The 17,718-nt window shown below is 44.2% G+C and overlaps 1 protein-coding gene across 1 annotated transcript in view; it reads left to right on the top strand.

The window, feature by feature from the left end:
- The window catches only part of CDK5RAP2 (CDK5 regulatory subunit associated protein 2), a 204,707-nt gene that overhangs the window by 89,639 nt on the left and 97,350 nt on the right, over window positions 1-17,718 (top strand). Inside the window, exons 15-18 of the mRNA XM_015420167.1 lie at window positions 2,335-2,432; window positions 6,960-7,087; window positions 11,742-11,857; window positions 12,981-13,109. Of these exons, the coding sequence (XP_015275653.1) occupies window positions 2,335-2,432; window positions 6,960-7,087; window positions 11,742-11,857; window positions 12,981-13,109 (471 nt within the window). The remainder of the gene's footprint in view (window positions 1-2,334; window positions 2,433-6,959; window positions 7,088-11,741; window positions 11,858-12,980; window positions 13,110-17,718) is intronic.

The following is a 17,718-nucleotide window of genomic DNA, read 5'->3' as shown; positions in this document are numbered from 1 at the left end:
GCTTCTTCTCTTTGCCTGTGCAGTACACGCTTTCTACTGTTTGGCTGCTGCTAGAATCCCTCCTGCGGTATCAAAATTCACTTTGCCTCAGTAGTGTTTCCTCTGCTTTTGAGATTTGTTTATTCATGACGTTTCCAGCCAGGTGGTGGTGCCCAAGGTGGCTTGCAGGGATCAGAAGACAATGCAGAGGACAATTAAGAAACAAAACAAAACATTAAATGGGAATGGAATTATTGCTTGCCTGTCTGCTGACCGGCCTCTTGTCTTGGGAGGACAATGGGAGGGGGTTGTTGGTGGGTGGAGTCTGAGCTAGACCCAGGCACGATGGAAAGTGCCTGGCTGCTTCCTGCCCCTCCTCTGCTAGCTTTCCAAACGTTTGCTGTGAACTTCTTGTGAGATCGATTCCTTTTTACTAAAATTAATATATGAAATACTTGTCCTGTTCTAAAGACACAAAGCATTGCATAGTCCAAGTACAAATCCCTCTACCCAATCCAAACAGAAAAAAGAAGGGTAAGTCTTACAAGGGTGAATGCGTGGGTCCCCTTGGATCCTTGACTGTCCGTGGTGATTTTCCAATTATCTGGCTAAAGTCCTTTGGTGTTGATATGACCTGGGATTCTGTGGCAGAAGTCTGGGTGCATCTCTCAGAATATACAAGTGATAAAGCTGCAGTTCTGACCACTAGGATGCAAGCAGCTATGGGAGGAGGAGACTGCCACGGAGTCTGACCGAACATGGGTTGAAGCCCCGCTCCCAAGTCCACTGTCTATTCCAGAGAACTTTGGGATAGATGGGTTGGGCCTCTCATGAGGCTCTTTGTTTGAAGGGCAGGCAGAAGTTCTTTGGCACAGACAAAGGGGTCAGTAGAAACTGCCGGTTATGACTGGTATGTAAGCCAAGTTCAAATCTGTTGTTTCCTTACTGTAGAAAGTTGTTTCATCTAGGAGAGCAGTCCATCATGTGAGCCGCCACCTGTGGTCTGAGGTGGCCCAATTTGGACATGGGTTTGACTGCCTGTTGGTAAAAACTAGGCCTTGACCAACAGAGCTTTCAGGTAGCACAAATAGCTGTCTGAAGCTTTGGGGAGGCACATTCTCATCTGTGCTACTGCTACTTTCTAGGTTTTCTCCTATATTTTCTTAAAGCATAGCAAGAGCCCTGCTAGATCAGACCAGTAGTCTGTCTAGTTCAGCAGCCTGTCACATAGCAGCCAACTGGTTTCCTTGGAGGGACAACAAGCAGGCCACAGAGATCAAGGCCTTCCCCTGATACTGTCTTCTGGCACGGGCATTCAGAGGTTTGCTGCCTTTGACTATGGACCTTCCCTTTGGTCATCATGGCTAGTAGGTAGTGATGGATCTCTCCTCCATGAATCTGTCTAACCCAGTGATACTCACTCAGTGGCTCAGGTATCACATGTGGCTGTTTGACATGCCTCCCGTGGCCCTTCTGAGCACTGTTCCCTATGGCACCGAGCCCCATGTTCCAGCAAAAATGAACAATTGCTTTAGGAATTAGAATAATTTCATACTTACTGTGGGCCCAAGATAAAACTCTTTTCGCTGTTGTAGATTTTCCAGGTTGTCTGGCCGTGGTCTTGGCATTGTAGGACCTGATGTTTTGCCAGTAGCTTTGACTGGCATCCTCAGAGGTATAACACAGAAAGACGGAGTACTCTCTGTGTCAAGGTTTCCTTGGAGGGCCTTGACACAAAGAGTACTCCGTCTTTCTGTGTTATGCCTTTGAGGATGCCAGTCACAACTACTGGTGAAACGTCAGGTCCTACAATGCCAAGACCACGGCCAGACAACCTGGAAAATCTACAACAGCTAATGAATTCCGGCCGTGAAAGCCTTTGGCAACATATTAAAACTCTTTTGTTTTTAAAATGCAATACAGCTTGCCTGTGTTCATGCTATCAAGGTTGTATAGATGTAGGGGTTCTTTGTTGGAGGCTGGATCAACATATGCAGCTGAATAAGGCAATAGAACGGGGCATACCACTGTAGAATGCTAGGCCATAAAACAAAACTCCCAGTAGTGGGGAAAGACAACCCTAGATGCTCAGAGGTACTCTGGTAATTAAAAGGGTTGTGCATGCGTGTGTGTGTGTGTATAGAGAGAGAGAGCGCATGCTTGGAGGTGGCATACACACTAATCATGTGGCTCATTTGGTTGATGGCGAATAGTGAATGTGGCTCTCTGCGATCTGCAGAGTGAGTACCATTGGTCTAACCCGTTTTAAATCCAGCACTGTGTGTGTGACTTATTTGCAGACAAACTAATTTGTCAAGGCGTCTGTTAAGTAAATCTGTATGTGTTTTAATTTAGCATGCAAAGGAATCTGAATATGCAGAAGCGATTGAAGCCCTAAGAAAAGAACGTGACATTTTTTCAAATCTGATAAAATCTCTGAAAGATGCTGAAGGGTGAGTGTCCAATTCTTCATTCTAGGCGAGTTTTTGAATATAAATGACATAAATTGTGTGGCTGTTAGCAGAATTGTACGTATATGGAACCACCACCAAGAGTTTTAACAGTAAGGAGGAATCTTTAACTCTGGCCCTGTGGGAGCGTACCACTCTTTGGAGCAAAATTCCGGCATTCCATCCTGCCATGCTAGTACAGCTGGTTTTATGGTGATTGAAAAGATTTTAGAATAGCTCTTCTAAGCGGGAAATGTAAGGCTTTCGTTTGCCAGGCTAGGCTGGAGACAGCAGGGAAGCCCCTCTCCCTGGAGAGATTGTAGGTCAGTTGTAGAAGATCTGGTTTGCATGCAAAAGGCTCAGGTTCAATCCCTGGCATCCCCACTCAAAGGACTTCAGGTAGCAAGGCTGGGAAATAGTTTCCTATGGTCACAGGGCTCTGGAGAGCTGCTGCCTGGCAGAAGACAATAATGGTCTGATTGCATATGGAGTCACCCCTTTCTTTGACCAGAAAATGCTCAGATCCCCAGGAAATGGGAACAGCATTCTGAACACAAGAAAGATGATTTGTCTGTCAGGGGGAAACAAAGGTAAAAACTGTAAGAATGCCAAATGTGTTAAACTCATAGTATCCTTAATTCCTGAGGCTTTTGAAACACAAACCTTCTTGAAGGGAAAATGGACTAGCAAGAAAATTTGATTACATTTGAGACCCTTCTCCTTTTGCGCCTGAAACTTTCCCCAAGTCATTTACGGCTGTGCAACTTCTCAAACAGACCACCAAGTCGTTCTTTAACTTAAGACAGGCATGGGCTGTTTGAGGCATGATTTACACTGCATAAGGACCTTGTATCTGTTCTGACTCTTTTCTATCAGATGTGTGCTGGGCATTCTGTGACTATAACTAAATTCCCAAGCACCTGAAGCCTGATGTGGATTGGGGCAATGGAGGGGGAGGGCTTGTCTCCCCCACCCCCACTGTTTTTCTGACCTGAAATGACTCCAGGAAACCACTATTTCCCCCCCTTGGAGAAACATGTGAACAGCCCATCAATACATATGTAGTCCCCAGCAAGGCAAAATAGGGCTCTCTGGAGTTATTTCAGGCCAGGAAAATGGTGTGGGGAGAGGGGGAGGCCGTGGTCCCAGTCTGAATTGAGCCTGCATGTGTGCAGTACAAAGTTCTGAGCGTGGGACTCCCAGCAGCTGTCTGATTGAAAGGAGCAGGGTGGACGTATGGAGGACACGAGGACTTCAAGCCCTGTACATTGGCCCCGAGTCATTGTGCTGCCTTAACTTAGGAAGAGTCTGAGGAACAAAATATCGAAGCTTAGTTTGAAGTACGTGAGCAGATTTGTCTGCCTTCCTTAACTCGGGAAGCAGTTCTTCCTTGAAATGGATTTATGTTTGAAACATGACAGGGATGAAAGAGAACCTTTTTATGCAGCTGCAACTCTTGCACAGTTTTGCTACCTTCTGAACCCTGTCGGAAATGGAAACGATAGGATTGAAACAGCCATTTGCCTTCGAAGGAGGGGGGGCCCTCCTGATTTGGGGGTGATTCCTCCCATCTGGGTCTGGAGGCAGGGCAAAACATCTAGCACCCACTCTCCTCTTCCAGATCCATCCCGCCTTGGAGGAGAGAACAGGGGTAGTTGGGGACTAAGGCAGGATATGCATTTAGGTTTTTTTGTGCTTAAACTTCCATACCTTCTTTTCTGTCCCCACAGCCAGATTAGCAAGTCAACATGGGGAGGGAAGAATTCCCTTTTTTCATAAATAAAGATGAATTTGATTTTTGCAGTCCTAGCAATATCTCATTTGTGGAAGATAAACTGGTGTTAGACCCAGCTAGATGGGCCACATGCGTTACGTCACCACTCTGTTTTGGAAAAACCCATTGTTTGATTCATTCTTCAGTTCAGCCTATAAATTTCTGCCAGTCCCTTGTGTTGGCAGCAAAGTACTGGATGTGCTTCCTTTAGTTCAGCAATAACCTTCATTAAAGAAATGGACAGTCGGCAAAAAAGCCGGTTGCCCATTTGTTTTAGGTGACCTTAATTTTGAGTTGTCATTTTACCACCAATCTCTCTACACTTCTTCCATGTTGAAGCTGAGATAATCCTTCACTGAGATGTCAGAACAAGTTCTCTCCAGACTGCAGGGGGTGCACCTTACCTTAAAAGTATTATCTTTGTAGGGGAGTGAGAGTTTGCGAGGCAGCGGTTTTTTGTTTTTTAAAAATATATATATATTGTTATCTTTCCTTTTTGTTTTTGTTGGAGAAGCTGAGCATTCAGGGTTACAAGTTGGGGGCCAATGAGGACTTTGGGTAGAAACATTTGGGAAATCCCCCCCCCCCCACTCCACCCCTCAGATCTTCCCCTCCCAGGATTTATAAGCTTTCAAGTACTTGGGCAAGATAATTTCTCCTTCTCCCTCTGTATTTGTTTTCCCTTTAACTTGACCCTCTCTGTTCTGTGCCTCCTGGAGTATGCTCAGTCCTCATCAGGCTGCTTTTCCCTCCCTTTTGATTAATTTGCGTTTTCTGCATACTTGGGGAGAGTCCCCCCTGAGTCTGTAGAAACCCCCACCTTGTCATAAGTAGCAGCTTTCATGATTGGCCCAAACCACCACTTGACTATTAAACATGGTAACGATGACTGAGGCCTTTCTCCTTTTGAGGATTTTTGGGGATGAAAGGTAATTACGTACTTCAAACAGTCCCAGGACTGGTTACTACTTTCTCTTTGTTCTGTCCACAAAGAACTTCGGAGTCTGTGTATACACAGAGCTTGAAGGCCACGACTTTGGCCAATAACTTCCCCCAAAGCTCTATTTCAGCCATGCAAATATCATCTGAGTTCTTGTTTGCCCTGTCATCTCTAACCACCGTGTATTCAGACTTTTGTGAAATGTGTCTTGTCTTCAGTGCTTCACATATATCACCTCTAATTTATATTAAAATAAGTTCCATTTATATTAAACGAGGGGGAGGATTTTCTTTTTGTATGAAAGTAGGTGGTGTGAGGCAGTGTGGTGGCAGCTCCTAGATTATTAATGTTTAATATTCAAGTTAATTGACTCCTGCCCCATTTTTCATTTTTTAAATTGTGTGTAATTTAAGTGCCTACTCATAACTAATCTTTAGAAGCTGCTGCCGTAGGTAGATGAGACGGTTTTCATAGCTTAGAGAGCAATTTAGCCCTCAGAGTTTGGGATACAATAGCAAGCCAGAGATAAACTCAAAGGCGTTTGTAGCAGCTCTCTTCTGTAACTGGTTTCGATCTCAAAATTTGGCTTTCCATGCTCCAGAACTGGAGCGCATGAAGCTTTATACCAAGCTTTGTTTAGCTCAGTACTGTTCAATTTGACTAGAGGGTGTAGACTTTCCAATTTCCCGGGGGGGGGGGCTGGGGCTGGGACAGAGGCATTGCTTTGCTAGGAGCAAGGGTGGCTCCCGGGGGAGGCTGAGCACCTTCCTGAAAATTTCGGCGGGGGCTGAAGCCCTGCCGCCCCCACGAAGATTACGCCTATTCTGCTCGAGGGCCAAACGAAACGTGACGACGTATCAGAGTGCACCATGGGGACTGGTCGCCACAGTGCAGCTATGAGTTCTGTCCCGCCTGTGCTGCAGTCCTGATCCAAATTGTGGGCTGGTGTGGTGCTTCTAAATGGAGCTGCCACTGGGAACTCACAGCTGCAGCATGGCAGACAGTCCCCAAGGTGAACTTGTGTAAAATATCACATTTAGTTTGGTCCTCATGGGATCCTTGGGATCTGCACGTAAAGCTCTAGCCATCCCCCCCCCCCCCCCGCCCTTTCCAGTCTTCAAAATTACCTCAAAGTTTTGGACCTCATTCACACTGAGATGATCAGTCTGTATCTTGGCTGTGCTTCGCACTCCAGGTGAGGAACTCTTCCATAGAAAGGAAATCCTTGCCTACTGGAGCCTGGGCTACATTAGTGTCATTGTCCTTGATGTCATAGCTTTCTACGTGTGAAATTTTTCATTTTCATTTTTTGGCATGGAGGAGTGTTCAGTCATGTGATTCCCCCACCTATACCCTGAAGTGCCTCAGCCCAAACACAGATTTACAGTCTGATTTGCTCTTTATGAGAAGTTAAGGTTAATTTATTTTGTTGTCCCAGATCAGCAACAGAATACACTGGATATCTCTGTGTTGAATTTTAAAAGCTCATCAATTTGATTTCCTTGGGGCGGAGGGATAAACCTGAAGTTAAGTGCATCTTGATGATTCCTGAGAACTGCCAGAATGGGGACATGCAAGTTTTATTGTCATCTTATGTAAAGATTTGTTTACACCGTAATCTCAAGATGAGAGGAATGTAGGTTTTAAAGGGAGTTTAGCGCTTGCTATTTTGGAATGAGTTCTTTTGTAGAAGCCTTGATGTATAAAAGATGCCGGAGGTGCGCGACAAAATGTTTTCCAACGTTTGACGAAGCCCAAGATGCATTGTCTTAGAGCTTCAGCTGTCTGTTTTTTGTCTTAAAAAAAATTAATCTAGGGTAAATAACCTGCAAGCAGAGCTGAACAACATTTCTCTGTTACGCAAGCAACTGGAAGATGACATCTTGGCGAACTGGAATTTGCGGAAAGAACTGGAAGAGCAAATCAAGGCTAACAAAGGGGAAGGTAAGGGCAGATATGGAAAAGTGGTTTCTTCTTCCCTGCTGGCTCTTTTGTTTGCTTTTGAGGAAAGAAATAAACATGTCGATTGCACCACTCTGGAGTAGCAGCAACCACATAATAGGCACAATCTAGACTGAATAAGTTGAGCCAAAGGGCTGAACGTAATGCTGCACAGGAGGATGCTTTAACTGTCTCTAACTTTTGGCCTTCTACTGAGTCAGATTTTGGGGGGGGGGCGCATCTGGTCCAGCAGAGAAACATTGTGAGCAGAGGCTGCTTAACAACTCCCCCACCAGTTTGCTCAGAATCGGCCTCCCAAACTGTGTTTCACTCTAAAGGTGAAAATATTTCCAGTAGGAAAAGCATCTTTGTGCATGTGGGTGTTGAGCAGAAATCCAGCAAGCTGGGAAAAGGTTAAGCAGCCTGTCCTCCTCCATACCGCTCTTTCAACTACTGATGGGAATTCAGCCACTCAGTTGCTATTAAAGGGAACCCACTGGGAAGGAACCTACAAGGAATTGCAGAAGGAGGCGGGACTCTGGTGTCCCCTTTCTTCCTACACTGGTTGTTTTGATTAGACTTACCGTATATACCAGCTCTTCATCCTGGAACGTTTGCCCCAAGGTGAAATTTTGTTACCCCAACGGGTTCTTACCAGACAGGGATGGGGCTCACAGACCAAAATGCTCCTTGGTTTCCCTAAAGCCCCCCCCCCCCAGCAGGCTGACTGCAATGTATCCCTTCCCACAATTAGATAGTTCAATGACATAAGTTGCTATTTTCTATTCAGTTCCTGCAGTCTGTTGCGCCAATAGCAAACTAAAAATTCTGCAATGTTATTTAACCTGGCTTTTCCCCTTGAGACCCAGGGTTCATTTTCATGAAATCCCAACTACAGCAGAATAATTCATGTGTTCCAATAATTTTTGTTTTTTGCTTTGCACCTGCTTGAAATTATTTCAAAATGCAATGCTAAATATGTAAATTATAATTTCTGCATTAGATTCACAATGCATGATAACTAGGGAGGATGTCTAAGATGTCAAGAAGGTACAAAGGAATACAAGGGTAAAAGTTCTTTCAATTAAAGAGAATGCTTTGTGTGGGATGGAACAGGCAGCTATAATTTCGTCTCGATTTACTCATCTGGTATTTATTATAAAATCATATTTTGCATGATTATTATATATCACCCCAAAGTACACATAAGATTAGAACAAAAGTGACCCTTACCCAGTGTGGTTTATAATTTAAAACACAGTCTTTTCAGAACCAGGACCCACCTTTATCCTCAACTAGCAGCGTGAACCCCTGTTTTAAAATGTTTGCAAATGTTCTTGCCGTTATGGGAATAAATGTTGAGGATCTTCAGAATATCATGCTCCCTCCTCCTCTCCTTGCTTGCCACCAGCATATCAGAGACCTCTGTATGACAATAAGCCATAGTTTGCCAGTATTCAGAAGATATTCAACCCACCAAACTGCAGTTCACACTTCCTCAGCAAACCAGGATTAAACAGTAGTTTGGAATCCTGATTTGCCAAGGGAAGTGCAACCCATAGTTCACTACTTCAGACAGTGGCGAACTATGATTTGCTGAGAGTCTGGAAGTCTCATTTGGCTGGCTGTGCACAAAGATAAGAGGAAGTGGGAAACACAAGAGGATCATGATTACCCAGGCTTGTCCATTATGTTTGAAATAAACCAGTCTCTTTCTTACAACATATGTAAAGTACAGACTTACTGGCTTAATAGTTATTCCTTCTCCTTGGGGAACCTTGGGATTTCGGTGAGGGTAGAGGTCTCTAACAGAAGCTATAGCACCTACTCTAAAGTACAGTTCTTGGAATATTTCTTTTTGGAGGGTGGCTGTAGAGGGCCATGACATTGTAATCAAGAATTAGTGTAGGTGATATATAGCTAAATCCTGTCTCTTTTTCTCACCCATCCTGTCTTTCTACTTTTTCCTTTAAAAAACACAAATAGTGCTGGTACTGCAAGCTCCCGAAGGTCAGGCCGTGACTCAGTTCCATGTCCTGATGCACTAACTGAAGACTAGGAGTATGCATTCAGCTATATCCAAACCATTAAAATATCTGGAAAATAGCTTATCGGTATTTCCCGGCTATTCTTTCAGCTGGATATAGATTTGGGTATCTGAAATGGCCAAGCCCCCAAAATCCCCCCCAAAATTGGGATTTTTCAGGACTGCCAGATTGTTGAAGTTAAAGGGTATTTAAAGGGATTGCAGTCCCTTTAAATGCCTTCTGGGTGGTCTCACTGCTTGAAGAAGGTGTTTAAAGGTACTGTGAGCCTTTTAAACACCTTTGGAGTTTACTTGCAGCTTGAAGAAGACATTGAAAGGGACACGAACCCTTTAAACACCTTTCCCCCCTCCATTGAAACTAATGGAGGGTAGGGGCACCTTCTTTGGGGGCCCATAGAATTGGATCCCTGGTCCAACCTTTTTGAAACTGGGAGGGGGGGTTGAGGGGAGGCACCAGCAGCTATGCTGCAAATTTGGTGCCTCTACCTCAAAAAATAGCCCCCCACTGATCAATTCCCCATTAGGCCCTATAGTATACCCATACTGGTATTGGGATTTGTGAATATCGGAAAATACTGATTTACCTGAACCCAAAAAAACCCCTGATTTTTTTTGCACACCCCTATTTAAGACCATTGATCTACAGTATAAATGCAAAACTTTCTTAGGAGAGCTCTTTCTATTCCAACCTTATTTCCACCTGTACAACAAAGGAGCTCCGAACAGGAAGTTAGCTACAGGGGCCTCTCCTTCCTATCCTGATTGAAGCTCAGCACCCAGGATTGGAATTTCCTTGGCCCAAGCCAGATTTCACACAAGAACTTCCCCCTTTTTTCATACCCATATTCCTGTCTGATAATGACCTCAGATTGCTCCTGTGGTGCCTTTGGAGTTCAGCCAACTGCCTGGCTGCATTACCAGCAACCCAGTGGAGAGGCAAAACTTCAGAACTGTTGCTACAAGGCAAAAATGTATTTAATGTATATCTAAATAGAATTGTTTTAATTTTTTAACATTATGAAAATATAAATTTACTAGGGGAAAGAAGAGAGTAGTTGAGTGTGTGTGTGTGGGGGGGGGCAAAGATTTTAGGAAATGGGTTTGCACAAGTCTTTAAGACATTATCAAGTTCTTGAAGGGGGATGGTTGGGTGGGGTTGGAGAGATTTTCCAAATCATTTATCTCCCCATTACAGCGATTTCTGTGTGTTCTTTGGGGCAGCAATCAGATGGTTGAGTAACTTTCAGTAGGGCAGTGAGGTAGAGAAAGTATAGTTTTCTGCTTCTTCAGGGGGAATCTCCAGGTATGCAAAACAATTTATTTATTAATTTATTATTTACATTTATAGCTTGCCCTCCTCGCAAGCAGGCTCAGGGCGGCTCACAAATAGGGCACATGCCAATACATAAACAGGTTAAAAGCAACATAAAAACAATCATTTACAATATTACAAGTGCTCTAGATGTTTCAATCAGTCTTCGATAAAAAGATGGCATCTTAAGATGGTACTCCCAGTTCAGTGGTGTCAGCTCCTCGCAGCGCTGTCGTTCACTCCTCACAGGGCCAGTTGGTAATGATGGTAAAGGTAGTGGCGGCTCCTACTCAATTACTAAAAATACCCCCTCAAACAACAACAACAACCCATCCTGATAAGATATGAGCACACTCTTGGCTCTCTCGGGTGTACAGAATGTTGAGGGCAGGTGGGCCTCAGTTAAAACAAACAAACAAAAAGGAGAGTGGGGAAATCCCCTCAAGCCCCTAATAGCTTCTGGGATCCTGGAGGAGAAAATTAGTTTGGGAAATGTCTGTACATGCGCAGAATTACAGAATGTATTTAGACTCAGCACTAATAAGAATGTTAAAACCTGCAAATAATTTTTCACCCACGATGGAAAATCAATACGGTTTAGTTTTGTTGGTTTATGTAATTGTCGCCCCGCGATATCCGGCCCGTGTGACCGAGGTTGTAATTGTCTTTCTGCCCACTGGAGTGCCAAGGGCAGCTTGAAATCCAAAGATAAGTAGGAACACATCAGAAAATTCAGATCTAAAACAGAAAGCGCAAGAGCAGTAAAACAGGCATCCACTGAAAAGGGGGACACTGTAAACATAAAACTCAGAATATATCATGCAAAGGCATACCGGAAGGAAAATCTCCAGAATCCACTCTGGAAGGCATGAAGAGGATGGTGCGAGTGTCCTCTCCTGTGCAGCTTCCTGAAAAGGCCTTCCTGTGGGTCCCCACCAACTTTACCAATACGATTCTCACAGGAAGGTCCCATTCATCTGTCTCAAGGCTCAGGCACATTGATATGAGTGGAGGCAGATTACAGGTACTGATTAAGTTATGTAAGGAATGACTTATTTATTATTTAAGAATGTAAGGAATGACTTATTTATTAATTTTAATAACGTCAGGTTTGCTGTTTTTAACTCCTATTGTACATCGCCCAGAGCCCTGTGTATTCAGGGATTGGGCGATCCATAAATTTAAAGTATGTATAAATAAATAAATAAATAAATATGCAATGTAGTCTTAGAGGAAGAAGGGAGGATTTTCCAATGCAAGCGTAGATTCCAAATTTATAATTTATTTATTTTTTTTAGAGGAAACTTTGTTTTCTTGGGGTGACCAGACCTCTTACATGAGTATTTGCATAGGCGAACAAGATCCCTTAAACTTGCGGATAGACCAGCTGTCTCTGGAAGAACTTAAGAAAAAGGTACTACTCTCTTGTTCAGTGAGCTTTCTTCTCACCAACTTCTCACCACACAACAGGGAGTAAGTTGTTGCATCTTGTTTTCCTGTTCAGTTGTCATTTTCTTTCCTAAGTCACTACTTTAGCCCTTTGCTGATTGTTTGCTGGAGAATAAGGTAAATTCTTACCATGGGGCGCTTTCACACATGCTAAATTAATGCCGTTTCAATCCACTTCAGCAACCGTTTGCAAGTGGATCTTGCCATTTCACACAGTAAAATCCACTTGCAAAGCGCACTGAAAGTGCGTGTGTGTGTGAAAGCGCCCATGTCTTTAGTGGCAGTGTATTTGTCCACTTTACGGGTCTTTTCCTTCGTGCGTGATGGCAGCAGAATTGCCCCATGGAGGGAGGCAGGGTTGCCCGGGAACACGTGACAAGAGGGAGGGACTGATACCCCCCCTCCCCCAAGAGCTAAGTGGTAAACCAAAATGCCGGCATAGAGGAAGCCTGTTGACTTACCGGATACATTAGAGAGAGACAGCTTGTCAGCCAAAGTGCCTGGAGCTAGAGCTGGCACAGCATGGCCACTGCTGTGGGGGCCCCACTTCCTGTTCTCACTGCCAGCTATAGTCTTCTTGGTTCCTTCAGGCATACCTGGGGCTTCAGAAAAGAACAAAAGGCATGTAGGTGATGAATTGCCTGCCTCATTCTACTACGTTTAGATCTAGGCCCTTCTCTATAGGCAGCAACTATGTATATGAGAGCCAGGTTGTAGAGCTTAGTGCCAGACTGGAAGCGGGGCAACACAGACTCAAATCACCACTCAGTCATAAAACTCAGGGAGTGAGCCTGGCCAATCATTCTCTCTTATCCTAAACTATCTCATGGGTACATGGTGAGAATAATGTGGGGAGAGGAACAACCAGAATTGCCATCCTGATCTCCTTGGGAGAAGGGTGGGATAAAAGATAAGAATGCAGGCACTTCCAATTCAGAGGCGTGTGCGTGTTTCAAACCTGATCAGCTTTAACAGTCAAGTGATGCCAGCTGGTAATCTACATTGATAAAAATCACAGCATGTGAAAAAGTGGGAGGAATATAACAGATCCCCCCCAGTTCCTGAAGCTTTTCTTTTTGCTTTCTTAGATTATGGAACTCCTCTTGTTGGTGAAGGAGCTGCGTTCGGTTAATCAAAGTCTCAGAGAGAAGCAGCTGGATGGTTCCAAGGTGGATTCTGTGGCACAGGAAAAACTGCAAACATTAGATGAGAATGAGGTGAGGAAAACCTTGGGCTTGGTGTCCTATTCCTATTAGTTGGGGCAGTGTGTAACCATGCGTTTTTTGTTTTTAAGTGCTGTTAATGAATAATGTGCTGACATTGTTGAATAATGGCAAGTTCATAGGATGAGAACACTGAACAGTGCTCGAATGCATCTTTCCTTGGACTGGCATCTGCTGCTCTGGGCATATTTACCCTTCCAATTTGCTACTCAGTGTTTTAGCCTAGTTTTGACTGAGGTTGTCAGTCTGTGTTTGGGCTGTACCATTCCAGACTGTAAGCAGGGGCCCCTTTTGATAAAATGGTTCTTCACAGAGAAAGCATTCCCCACCCATGGAAAGCGAAATGCCATGGAGAAGGGTTCTGTCCTAGCTTTCTTTTCCTGAAAGTTTCCTGGGAGCAGGAATTTGGTTTGTATGCAGCAGAAGCATTCAGTCATTAACCCTCTTCCCACACTTTTAAGTGAGTTGGTACAGTTCAGACACTGTTACCTTAGTGAGAACTAGACCTCAGTCAGGCAGAATGAACAGCTTAGCTAGGTCTCAGATCCATAGAAAACAATGTTTACCAGTTAATTGCTGCAGGTTTTATTTCAGTGGCTTGTGTGATTCACCAAGACAGTCCTTAGCCTTCTGTGGATTTACTATAACTGCTGAAAAAGTGTGTGTCTTTGTGTATTCTGTCCTGTGAACCCCCACCTGCAATTGAAAGCTGTATTGTCCAGACAAGGTTTACCTCATCAGGGGAGAACTCCTTTCAGGAGGGGCTGTGGCTCAGTGACAGAGCATGGCATGCAGAAAGCACCATATTCAATCCCCAGCATTTCCAGTTAAGGATCAGATCATGGGTGGTGTGAAAGACCTCTGTCTGAGACTCTGGAGAGCTGCTGCCAGTCTGAGTTGACAGTAGGGTTACCAAGTACCTGCCGCGAATCGGCGGGGGACACATGCTTTCCCTCCGGAACATTCCTGCCTGTAACACACCCGTGTTGTACTGTGCTGTCACCCAGACATTATATCAGCACGCTGGGCATGTAGCCGGGGGACGCTCTGGCAATGGGGCTGAAAACTCGATGGTACCATCGAGTTTTCAGCCCCATTGCTAGAGTGTCGCCCGGCTACGTGCCTACGTCACGTCTGGGTGACAGTATAGTGCAGTGTATGTGTTTTCCCCGCGGGAATGTTCCTGCCAAGAACTATGTGTCCCCTGCCGATTTGCGGTATGTACTTGGTAACCCTAGTTGACAGTACTGACATACATGGACCTATGGTGTGATTCTGTGTAAGGCAGCTTCATGTGTTCATGCCTTCAAAGTAATGTGCTGTTTATGCATGCCCAGGAAGCACCGTACTTAAGTGATCCCCCCCCCAACTATTCCTTTTATTTTTGTTAAATATATTTGATATGTGTATGTATATTTCCCCCCCACCCAAAACATTCCTTTCTATAATAGTCAGTCCGTTTATTATTACAGTCATCGACCAGTACATATCAATTTAAAAGACAAATAGAAAAATTCCCGACAGTATCCTGGCAAGTTATAAGCCAGAAAAAAAATCCTTAGTAACATAAAAACGTATAAGTTATATAGAATATAAAGGAAATAAGTAAAACTACTGTTCAAACCTTTTAAACCATTTAAAAAGTCAGTTTGAAACAATTTTAGTTAAAAGGAAGAGTCTAAAAGGAAGTGAGTCTATTTGCCTCACTTTTTGCATTCATTTCTGTTATAGTATCGTTAGAATGCACATTTCAGAAAACAATAGAACATAAGAACATAAGAGAAGCCAATGCTGGATCAGGCAAATGGCCCATCCAGTCCAACACTCTATATCACACAGTGGCCAAAAATACCAGGGGCCATCAGGAGGTCCAGCAGTGGGGCCAGGAAAATAGAAGCCCTCCCACTGTTGCCCCCCCCCAAGCACCAAGAATACAGTGCATCACTTGCCCCAGACTGAGAGTTCCGATCTATACCTTGTGGCTAATAAACCTCTGCTCCATATGTTTATCCAATTCCCTCTTGAAGCTATCCATGCTTGTAGCTGCCATCACCTCCTGTGGCAGTGAATTCCACGTGTTAATCACTCTTTGGGTGAAGCAGTACTTCCTTTTATCTGTTCTAACCCGACTGTTCAGCAATTTTATTGAGTGCTCACGAGTTCTTGTATTATGAGAAAGGAAGAAAAGTACTTCTTTCTCGACCTGCTCTATCCCATGCATAATCTTATAAACCTCGATCATGTCACCCCTCAGCCATCGTTTCTCCAACCTAAAGAGCCCCAAGTGTTTTAACCTTTCTTCATAGGGAAAGTGTTCCAACCGTTTTATCATTCTAGTGGTCCTTTTTTGTACTTTTTCCAATGCTATAATATCCTTTTTGAGGTGTGGTGACCAGAACTGTACACAGTACTCCAAATGAGGTCGCACCCTTGATTTCTCGACAGATCCCTTTGGAGTGCCTCACAACCTGGTTCTCACCACCCTGAACAACTTCGTGTAATCTGCAAACTTAGCCACTTCACTGCTTACTCCCAACTCCAAATAATTAATAAACAAGTTAAAAAGCATCGGACTGAGTACTGATCCCTGCGGTATCCCACTGCTTACCACCCTCCACTGAGAAAATTGCCCATTTATACTCACTCTCTGTTTCCTATTAATTAGCCAGCTTTTGATCCACAAAAGGACTTGTCCTTTTATCCCATGGCTATCGAGCTTACTTAGGAGCCTTTGATGAGAAACTTTATCAAAAGCTTTCTGGAAGTCAAGGTAAGCAACATCTATTGGGTCCCCCTTGTCCACATGTTTGTTCACTCCATCAAAAAACACTAACAGATTAGTGAGACAAGATCTTCCCTTACAGAACCCATGCTGAGTCTTCCTCAATAGCTTCTGTTCATCAATGTGCCTACTAATTGTCTCCTTCATAACAGTTTCCACCAACTTACCTGGTATTGACGTCTGACTGACTGGCCTGTAATTTTTCTCTCTGGAACCCTTTTTAAAGATGGGAGTGACATTAGCTACCTTCCAGTCCTCAGGAATGGAGGCAGATTTTAATGAAAGTTTACGTATTTTTTTCAGGAGATCCACAAGTTCACATTTGAGTTCTTTCAGAACTCTCGGATGTATGCCATCCAGACCTGGTGATTTATTAGTTTTTAAGTTGTCTGTCAGTCGTAGGACCTCCTCTCTCATTACCTCAATCTGACTCAGGTCTTAGGATAATTGGAGTTCATTCTTTTCCCCCAAGTTCAATCAGAGAGATGAGTAATACACTGGCCCCAACCAATGCCTCGGTTTTACTAGGGGACTGTGGAAATTCATCTGCCCACATCACCAGACTGGAACAAGACATTCACCTCTCCAGTATTCTTCTGTCAGCCTCAACAGAAATAAGCACTTTTAACCACTGCTGCCAGCAGGAGAGACAGAAATCTATAGATGTTAGTCCTCCTCCTACCTGAACACCCCTCTTCAAGAGCTTCCAGCCCATCCATTCATTTAATGATCACCTGCGTTTCCCTGGCCACCCACCTCTCTTCACGCTGGGCAAGGAGGTCCATGGCACAGGAGACAAACTTGTGATTTAAACACCCTGGAGAGAGTTGCTTTTCTCCTGCTCATTTTTTTACTTGCGAAGGAAGGAAGGCAGGCAGGCAGGCATGTGGGTTTTTTAAAAGGCCACAAAATCACAAGACCAATTTAATACAGAAGAATTTAGCCACTACCAGGAAAAATGCTGCTTACAAAATTAACCATAGGCATATGGAGCAGAGGTCCATCAGTGGCTATTAGCCACAAGGTATAGATAGGGGCTCTGGGGCAAGTGATGCTCTGTCTTCTTGGTGCTTGGGGGGGGGGGCAACAGTGGGAGGGCTTCTAATGTCCTGGCCCCACTGGTGGACCTCCTGATGGCACCTGGTATTTTCGGCCACTGTGTGACAGAGTGTTGGACTAGATGGGCCTTTGGCCTGATCCAACATTGGCGTCTCTTATGTTCTTATGTTCTTAACCAAACATGAAGCGAGAAAATGTCTACTGAGAGAATTCACTTCACTTTGCCTTAAATCTAAAGCTTATCCCTAGGCTTGTGTATGAGAAAGAAGTAGCATATGCTTAAAGGTACCAAATTTTTGTCTGGAGGAAAGTCACCACCTGATCCCGCCCCTGTCCCCAAGCCCAGGCCACAGTGGCCTCTTCTCTGTTCAGCTACTAAAGAAGAAAACAGCCATTTAGCTCTTTTATGAATCTGTTTTGTTACTCTGTTCATTTCAGCCCAAATTTTAAACAGTTCTTCTTGAATCATTTAATAACAGGCTTTTCCTATACCATGCTGTTTCCATTTTGGCTGCAAACAAAAGATTGACAGTAAACAGTGTAGAAGCAAGCAGAGCGCAGATTCCCCCCCTCCCCCGCCCCTGCCATTTAGGAGTGCTCAAAGGATCGGACTATGGAGTCACCCCTTGTATCTCTCCTTATATATAATTGAATAGTGGGTGCCAAAGTTCTAATTCTAAAATGCACTCCCTTAGTGTATGGCTGATGGCACTGCTCCTCAGCATATATCGCCACCAATCAGAAGGCAAAGCCCGGGTCCCG

This window comes from Gekko japonicus, unplaced genomic scaffold (assembly GCF_001447785.1).
Source record: "Gekko japonicus isolate JY-2015 unplaced genomic scaffold, Gekko_japonicus_V1.1 scaffold102, whole genome shotgun sequence".
Classification (NCBI taxonomy): Eukaryota; Metazoa; Chordata; class Lepidosauria; order Squamata; family Gekkonidae; genus Gekko; species Gekko japonicus.
The sequence above is the reverse complement of the archived record's forward strand: the minus strand, read 5'-3'. Positions and strand labels throughout refer to the sequence as shown.